The sequence below is a fragment of the Miscanthus floridulus genome, chromosome 11, assembly GCF_019320115.1.
Source record: "Miscanthus floridulus cultivar M001 chromosome 11, ASM1932011v1, whole genome shotgun sequence".
Lineage (NCBI taxonomy): Eukaryota > Viridiplantae > Streptophyta > Magnoliopsida > Poales > Poaceae > Miscanthus > Miscanthus floridulus.
Genome location: NC_089590.1, coordinates 69229395 through 69238617, shown reverse-complemented (window position 1 = coordinate 69238617; position 9223 = coordinate 69229395). Strand labels below are relative to the sequence as shown.

The window sequence follows — 9223 nt, the reverse complement described above, 5'->3', positions numbered from 1 at the left end:
CACTTAGTCATGTGCCGGGTGACGCGGACTCGCGTGTTGCAAATCTCCCGGTCGCTTTATCCTCAGCTAGTGTCCGATCTGGAGCCATCCGGACTAGCCTCGCCCCGGACCTGATCCACGGACGGAGCCGCATCCCGCACCGTCCGTGGAGCAACGGACGGTGGACGCTGCGGCGGTCCACGGTCGTCCACCGCTCGCTCCCGTCGAGATAAACGTTAGCTATAAGAAATTGGGCCGGTTTGTCCCTCCCTATCGCCAGGCCCGTCTTAAAGGTACGTGCAGGGGGTGCGACGGCCGGGGGCCCATGAGTATACCCCTCTATACTACAGGTATACAGGCTTTCTGAGTCCATTTGCTAGTGCGCTCGATCGCTTCGTATGACGGCGACTCTTTCTATTCGCGAGCGACCCTTCCGATTTGCGATCAGAGTCGCGACTTCCTTTGCGTTGACGGCGACGGCGTTCTTCGCGGGAATCACGGCGGATTGAGGGCGGCGGCCGGTGGGCACGGTGACCTCGTCCGCTCGTCGCCAGGGCCGTGCTGTACTGCTGTGCTGCTGCTGCAGTCCTTCACGGCTTCATGTCACTACGTCAGCAGGTATACGATAATACTATAATAGCATACTAATATACGATCAGGATCAGCACGTTCGGGTATGGGCATCTGGCCTCCATCTCCATCCTCTAGCCTCCCTGTCCCTGATCACTTTTTTTTTTCAATTCAGTTCGTCAGTTCGGCATTAGGCACTCCGGCCGTGACTCCGTGACTCTGTGCCCAGCACCTAGCAGTAAGTGATTGCATTTTCCAATTTGCAGTTCTAGTTCAGTTATCGTAGGGATCTAATTTCTAAATTCTAATTGAAATATATTTTTTTGTAAATGATAGATGCCGCCAAAAAAACATTTGTCTGGTTATGAGAAAAGGAAAAAAAGAAAACTAGAAGAGCAATCGAAAGAATCGCAAAAGGGTGCTATACATAAGTTTTTTTCAAGTTCAAGAAATGCCGGAGTCATTCAAGATCAGAGGCAGGAACATGATTAACCAATAATTGCACAAGATTCCAATGAAGGTGCTACTGAGGAGGAAAATTTACAGGAAAATTTACAGCCTTCGGATGATACAGAAAATGTAAACATGGATGAACAAGAAGATTCACTGTCGACTATCTTTGATCCTAGAACATGGGAAAATATTGATAATAGCAAAAGGGATATCTTAATTGAGAAAGGGTCTATGAGAGAAATGGATTTAGAATTCCCTAGTGATCCTAGTAATAAGCATTTTTCATATGCTTATTACTCTAGAAAGTTAACTAATGGTGAAGTTGTTGACAGGAAGTGGCTGGTTTACTCTAAACATGTGGACAAGGTCTATTGTTTTTGCTGCAAGTTGTTCAAATCAAATCAGAACAAGTCTAATTTTGTATCCGAAGGAGTGAGGGATTGGAGGCACTTGAGTGTGAAACTAAAACAGCATGAGAACAGTGTGGAGTATTTGACAAACATGAATACATGGAATGATCTTCGGATTAGATTAAGCAAAAATCAAACAATTGATGATGAAATGCAGCGGGAAATTGCAAAAGAGAAGGAGCGTTGGAGACAAGTGCTGGTAAGAATAGTTTCTGCTGTGAAGTTTCTTGCTAAACAAAATCTAGCCTTTCGAGGATCAAATGCAAAACTTTATCAACCAAATAATGGTAATTTCCTGGCCACGATAGAAATGATTGCTGAATTTGATCCTGTGATGCAAGAACATATTAGGCGCATTCATAATAGTGAGATTTATCATCATTATCTTGGCCCTAGTATTCAGAATGAGTTAATTGCTATTCTTGCCGATGCTGTGAAAACACATATCTTAAAGATTATAAAAGATGCCAAGTATTTCTCTGTTATCTTGGATTGTACCCCAGATGTGAGCCATGAAGAACAAATGACACTAATTATGCGTTGTGTTAATATGTCAAGTGCCATTCCAAGAGTAGAGGGATTTTTTCTAGAGTTCTTAAAGGTTGATGACACATCAGGATTGGGGCTTTTTAATGTATTGTTGGATGCATTGCAGACTCTTGATTTGAACATTGATGATGTGAGAGGTCAAGGGTATGACAATGGTTCCAATATGAAGGGAAAACATCAAGGTGTGCAGACACGTGTGCTTGAAATTAATCCAAGAGCATTGTATATGCCATGTGCATGTCACAGTCTGAACCTTACTCTTTGTGATATGGCAAAATCTTGCAGAAAAGCTATTTCGTTTTTTGGTGTCATACAACGGATATATGCATTATTTTCACGTTCTACTAAAAGGTGGAAAATTTTGACTGATAATGTTGAGAGGTTCACTGTCAAGCCCTTGTCTGATACTCGTTGGGAGAGTCGAATAAAGAGTGTGCAACCTATCAGGTATCAAGCCCCTCAAATAAAATCAGCTCTGCAAGAGGTGGAAAGAACATCTTCCGATGACCCAAAAGCAGTGAGTGATGCTCAATCATTGGTAACAGCACTTGAGAATTTTGAATTTTTAGTTGGTATGGTTATTTGGGATGATATTTTATCTACTATCAACATGGTGAGCAAAAAGTTGCAGTCTCCGATTGTGTCCTTAGATGGTACTCTTAAACAGATTGATGGGGTCATAACATATTTCCAGGACTACAGAGATACAGGCTTCAGTGCTAGCATTGAGACTGCAAAATCCATTGCATCTAGTATGGATGTAGAGCCAACATTTCCTACAAAACGTCAAGGTAAAAGAAAGAAGCATTTTGATGAACAAAATGATGAAACCGAAGAATTACAACGTTCGGCTATAGATTCCTTCAAAGAAGAGTACTTCCTAGTTATTGTTGATCATGCAATTGTTTCATTGACTAGTCGATTTGATCAGCTAAAGAAATTTGAAGAAATATTTGGTTTCTTGTTTAACTCGAAAAATCTGAAGTCCTTGGATGCTACTGATCTACAAAAGTGTTGCACCACTTTTGTAAACAAATTTTCTCATGATAACAAGTCTGATGTTGAGTTCGATGATTTTTTCTCTGAATTGAAAGTGCTGCAAGTTACTTTGCCAGATAAATTAATGTCAGCACTTGAGATTCTTCACTTTGTTAAAGATTTAGATTGCTATCCAAATGTCTCTATTGCATATCGGATTCTCTTAACTGTTCCTGTGACAGTAGCATCAGCCGAAAGAAGCTTCTCTAAATTAAAGCTATTAAAAAATTGTTTGAGATCAACTATGCTACAAGAAAGATTAAATGACTTGGCTATGTGCAGCATTGAGAAGGATATTTTGGATAAAATTGATCTCGATATTGTTATTGAAGATTTTGCATCAAGAAATGCCCGAAGGCGGTTTTTTAAAAAGCACTAAAACACTGCATTTGAGGTAACCATAATAGTTATCTTACAGCTCTTTTAGCTTCTTCGATTTGATGTAATGTTATTTTTTATTGAACTAAATATATGCTGCAAGTTATCTCTTGTTAGTAGTACTATGTATTTCAGTATTTGAATCGTCATATTAAAACATTAGATTGTCGGACCCTTTATGCCTTGCTTGCACGAGGGCCCTCAAAATTATTGAGACGGCCCTGCCTATCGCTTCTCTAGCTCGCCCGTAGCTGCTGCCTGAAAGCTCCCTCTGTTTCCTTGTCTTCTCCGGTTGTCCGGCTTCGTCTCCGCCTCTACAGTAAGCGCTCCCCGTCCCGCCATCTCCGTCCGTGTTTTCGCGCCGGTTGCAGTTGCAGCCGTGTGATACTGTGTGTGTTGTGAGGTTCTGGTGTTGCGTATCTCTGTTTTTTAGTTCAGTGCTTGGTTAGCTTCTTGGATCTATGGATCATGGCTGAACCGTGCTGTTCTTACATTCCACCGCGAGAACTTCTCTAGGGTTAGTATGTTTACTGTTTAGCCTGGAACTTTGCAAATTACAAGGCCTTGGGTTCAATGTGCTGAGAGAAAAAAAGGGGGTTGTCTCTGTTCAGACTACTTCAGTTGCTATATGCTCTGCAAGCAAATACGAGAGGAGTAGGCTCCGGTGGCCTGCTCCTACGATTCTACGGCACCGTTAGCTGGGTTTGAAATTGGCTGAAAAAAAACTAAAGCTGAATGATTAAGACAGAAAAACACTGTTCTGGTAAAAAAAACGAACAGGACCTACGAGCATATGTTGTCGCGTCACATGTCATCTTCCTCCTCCTCTCCTCACCTTCCCTTGCTGAGCGCGTCGATGGCGATGGCGAGCAGCAGCAGCACACGGCCGAGCAGCAGCAGCACGCGGCCGAGTGGAGCTCGTGGCCTGGGCGGCTCGCGCCTCGATGCCGGCGCGCCGCTCGTGCTCGCGAGCCCAGCCTCCTGCACCGACGCCATGGCTCGTGGCCCCTCGCGCCTACCTGCCGGCGCCGCCACTCTTGCTCACGAGCCTGAGCGCTCGTTGCAGCCGCTCGCGCGCTCGCGAGCCTAGCCTCCCGCGATGCCATGGCCGGAGGGAGCTCCGGCTAGGCCTCTCCTCGACGCCGGCTACCATGGCCCGCGGCCGCTCGCGCCTTTCTGCCAGTGCCGCTGCTTCCGCTCGCAAGCTCGGACACCCGCTGCAGCAGCTCTCCCTCGCGCTCACGAGCCCGACCTCCCGCACCGACGCCATGGCCGGCGGGAGCTCTGGCCAGGCCTCTCCCAGACGCCGACAGACATGGCCCGCGACCGCTCCCGCTCGCGCTCTTGGACGCCCGCTGCAGCAGCTCGCCCTCATGCTCGCGAGCCCGACCGCGTGCTCCATGCGCCGCCCAGTTCGCCCGCTCTGCGCCGGCCACGAGCTCTGTGCGCCGCGTCCTCCGCACGCTGCCCAGGCCGCGAGCTCCGCTCACCCACGTGTCCATGCTGTTGCTACTGGGCCGCGTGCTGCTGACTCAGCAAGGGAAGATGAGGAGGGAAGGAAGAAGAAGATGACATGTGGGGCCCGCGTGTCAGTGACAGGGAGAGATGCTGCGATGAAGTATACGTCTTCGTATACGCTGCAGCTGCGGCCGTGTTCATACGTATTATGTGGCATATTTGTGGGAAACTAAGAATTGTAATGGTGTTTCTCCAAACATCGAAAATTATAATGGCATGAATCCAAATAACCCTTTTTTCTCCTAATTAAGAGCAAGTATAATAGCCGGCCGAATGCTGAGGTAAAGGAGAGATGAGAGGAGAGAGAAGAAAAACGGGCTACTTACAGCCGACTTTTAGAAAAAAAACTAAGAAACTTTATGAGAGAGACAAGTGGATCATGTATTAATAGTGAAGAGGTAACTACTGTACGAGTGGGCTGAGAGAAGGATACAAAGATTATTACAGTGGGCCTGCCGGTTATATTATTAGCCTTGCTCTACGATGCGCTTGGAGTAATTTAGTGTCGTCCAAGGCGTGGAATGGATTTGCTTAACTTGAGCATACTATCAATGACGCTGATATGAAGCTGCAGTTCTCTTGTATTAATTGCATCAAGTAGTCGTACGCCGTAACTGTCAGTCCACAACTGTAAAAATCAAGAAGTACACGAGGGTGTGTTTACATCACTGACTTTATTAGTTTGCTCGTAGTTTTTATGTTGTGTTCAACACGGATGACTTATATTTCAATCATTAAACTTGGAACTTTATTTTGCTGCCAATTTTGAGTGGTTAGGATGGAAATTGCAGGAACGTTTAGTTTGATTTGATACGGTATTGTTTGCCCAAGTCCATGCTTATAGTGTCAAAGTTTCACCTAATCAACGCAATTTTTTTTCTCAATGCAAATCATAAATGTGTGTATCTTGCGATCAGGAAGTATAAAGATTATGCTAGCCTTTTTTCTGTCAGGAGTAGCTGGCCAGAAGGTCATAGTAATGATCGATGCTATGCTAGCCTGTTTGTCCTTCACTTCCTAGTTTCATAGTGGCTCTGTTTGGATCCATGTGTTAGAGCTAGTTTGGGTTAGTTGGAGCTCAACTAGTCCTAAAGTAGCTAAACAAGAGGGCTAGAGTGGGTTATTTGCAACTAGTTCACCCTAAAAAAACTATCCCCCTAAAGAGGTGATTATTTGGACTAGTTGGGCTATTTGAGGTGGGATCCACTGTTTTCTCTCTACTTTCACCTGCACCAATAATTTGGAAAGCACATTTATTATCATTTTAACCCTTGTATCCAAACATCTCTTAGGCTAGAGTTAGTTCAGGGCTAGTCAGCTAGAAACTAACTCTAACCTCTAGCTGTGCTAGAGTATCCAAACAGGACCTATATCCAGGGAAAAGGAACAGTTTTGACTCACTATGTAGCTCTAGTGTGGTCCTTTCAAACTCAACTATACGTATATGTGCGCCACTTAAACTGGCTTTGAATGCGCGCCACTCAAACTGAACTGGAGTATGCTATTTATTCTCAAATTTAGCTGCACATTCCCTGTGTACACTCAGGCCCCGTTTAGCTAAAAAATTTTACATAGTACCCGTCACATCGAATCTTACGGCACATGCATGGAGTACTAAATGTAGACGGAAAAAAAACTAATTGCACAGTTAGGTGAGAAATCGCGAGACGAACCTTTTGAACCTAATTAGTCCATAATTAGACACTAATTGCCAAATAAAAACGAAAGTGCTACAGTAACCAAAATCCAAAAATTTTTGGATCTAAACGGGGCCTCAGTGAGATGTTTCCCTGCCAGGCTGCCACTCAAACTGGACGGCTCTTATTAGGTTGCAGTTTGAAACTTTGCCTTTTGATATGAGCATTAGCTAGAAACTCCAATCCATGCTGAAAAATATGTGAGAACCTTTGGCCTGTAGCCCTGTACCTATCTAGCTGCTTAATTTAGTACACACGCTTGATAGCTACTGGTAACAGCTGCCCATGTGAAGTGCATCCACGCATGTTCCCACCTGCTACTATTTCCTTTCTGTTCAAAGTATTCATTCATCATTTGCCCCCAAAAAAAGAAAGTATTCATTCATCAGAGTTGCACTGCACCATGTGTGATGTGTCCATGTTTAGCTATGGCTCTCACCAACCTTCCTCTTTGATTTTGAACATGAACTGCAGCACTCAGTTGATGGCCTCACCCGGAGCAGCAGCACCGGCCGAGTTCACGCAAATGGAAGCCGCGCGGCAGTCCCTCATCGCGATCTCCCAGTCGATACCGGAGATCGGGGCGCCCGTCATCAGGCCGCCCAAAGGCGGCGGCAGCGGCATGGATGAGAACGGGCACGAGGACGTGGCGGAGCAGAGGTACAGGGCGAAGCTCATCTCCATCTCCAACCAGTCGCCCGACGCCCGTCCTACGCCGTGCCCTTCCAAGAACGGCGCCGCCTAAAGAGCCTTGTGTGTCGATCAGTGTGTGTAACGTTGCCGCATATAGGTGTACGTGTACCGGACCTACCGGTTGTGTGTGCTGCTAATCTGCCAGTGGCCCAGGAGGCCAGGAGCCAGAACATTGGGCCTCGATAATAATCGCCTTGAACTGCCAAAGGGAATAAATACTTGTATGCAATTGCCAAGTTGCGTCCATGTTTGCATGGGAGGCTGGGAACTGGAATTGTGAAAGGGACTGTATGCGAGTGACATCGTTGATCGTTGACACACATCTTCTCTGATCTGAATGGAAAAAGTCCATCTAAACTGCCTCAACTATTGCGCGAGTTTATTTTGTCGTCTTCAATTGAAAAATCAGACTTTTACTCCAACTCTTAGAAACCATCAGAATTACCCCCTTAGAGCAGAGATCCCAAAACACTCTCCTAATCATTTAATTTTTAACAAGATTAAATAAACACCTCTCCAACCGTTCCTAACATCACCTCCTAATCTTCTAGGAACTTTGGAAAACATACCCATTTGCACGTAAGGATACGCACGATTCTTCCGCTGCATATATGCCTTGCGACCCCGGCTGGCTCGCCCTCGCCTTAGCGCTTTCTCCCTCTCCGCCCGCCATGGACGCCGGCAAAGCAAGCCGCACCGCAGCCGCTGCATTTCCATCCTCCCTGTCTCCGGTAGGTTCTTCCATCAAGTAGTAAAACCTAGTATAAAGCTTAGAGGGATGCTGCGGGTTGGCTTGGGGTGGCTGGCGGCCGGGTGGGCGTGGTCGGCGGCGGTCGTGGCCTGGTGGTACGCGCACGCGCGATCTGCTCTGTTGCGAGGCTGAGAAGAAGAAGGGAGTGGAAAAGGAAAAAGGAGGAAATATAGGTTCCAGGTGAGAAAAGCGTAAGAGAAAAAGATATGGTGAGATAGTTTAAACGGGTATAGAAATAAATTTAGGGTTCCTGATACAAAACATTCTAAGACCGATCAATTTGTTTTTATAGTGGAATATTAGGTACTCTCAGAAGATGAGCTTCTTTTTCTCTCCTAATATCTTTTTAAGAGTTGAAAAACATGGTGTTTTTAGGAGGAAAATTTAGAAAACTCTTGGATACGCTCTTAGTACTTAGCTGCCACATCAGATATTCTATCTGGCGCCACATCAGCAACAAAGAAGGTATATAATCAGCCTTTCGTGATAGTTCAAAGAGATCAATTTGACTTTTTATGTATATATTTAAAAAAATATCCAAATATTTTCTAGAATCAATATATATTTAAAAATAATAGAATCTTATTTAATAATAAAAATTGTTTTAACTTAGAAAAAAAATATATAACTAGTGTCACATTTTTTTAAAAAAATCATGTTGTACCTTTTTGTTCCTTGCTTATAATTATTTGGACCTTATATGGTATTCTAAAATTTGGAACTAGGTCAAATATGAAACGAAGGATGCAGATCAAGACAAGTTTTTCTAGACCACAGCATGCCTCAACGCAACCCATTGTGCAAACTGCAAAAAGCGTTTCCTCAACAACAATGTCTAGCCTAACCACCGAGACTTACATGGAAAATTCCAAAAAAAAAAACAATTCAACATGTATCATGAGGTTTAACTTTGTAGTAACATTATCTTCTTCGTAGGACATCATGGCAATGACGTGTGTAGATTTATTGGACCATCAACAACAGTCGGTGTGTTACTTCTCAGATTCCCGACTAACACCTATGACTCGGTCAACAACTTTCGCATGGACGCAACTGCTGCTTTAGGTGACCCTGTTCGATTCGCTGAAAAAATAGGCTGAAAAGTACTTGTCATGATTATGATCCCATGTGTCTCAAGGCATCGATTAGTTAGCAGGCCGAGCGGCCCATGATACATCAACTAGCGA

The 9223-nt window shown here is 44.7% G+C and overlaps 2 protein-coding genes across 2 annotated transcripts; both read left to right on the top strand.

The window, feature by feature from the left end:
• The first annotated feature begins 2571 nt into the window (after positions 1 to 2571).
• Positions 2572 to 3378, top strand: LOC136492138 (uncharacterized). Its single transcript, XM_066488256.1, has one exon. It carries the CDS (start codon positions 2572 to 2574, stop codon positions 3376 to 3378), a length of 807 nt encoding a protein of 268 aa, XP_066344353.1.
• A 223-nt stretch (positions 3379 to 3601) lies between these two features.
• On the top strand, positions 3602 to 7567 carry LOC136490825 (uncharacterized). The gene is made up of 2 exons (XM_066487012.1): positions 3602 to 3696; positions 7067 to 7567. Exon 2 carries the CDS (start codon positions 7077 to 7079, stop codon positions 7335 to 7337), a length of 261 nt encoding a protein of 86 aa, XP_066343109.1. The 5' UTR covers positions 3602 to 3696; positions 7067 to 7076; the 3' UTR covers positions 7338 to 7567.
• The last annotated feature ends 1656 nt before the right edge of the window (positions 7568 to 9223 follow it).

What these genes read in the sequence shown, in the direction of transcription:
- LOC136492138 (XM_066488256.1), top strand. Translation starts at nt 2,572, where the DNA reads ATGGTGAGCAAAAAGTTGCAGTCTCCGATTGTGTCCTTAGATGGTACT.
- LOC136490825 (XM_066487012.1), top strand. Translation starts at nt 7,077, where the DNA reads ATGGCCTCACCCGGAGCAGCAGCACCGGCCGAGTTCACGCAAATGGAA.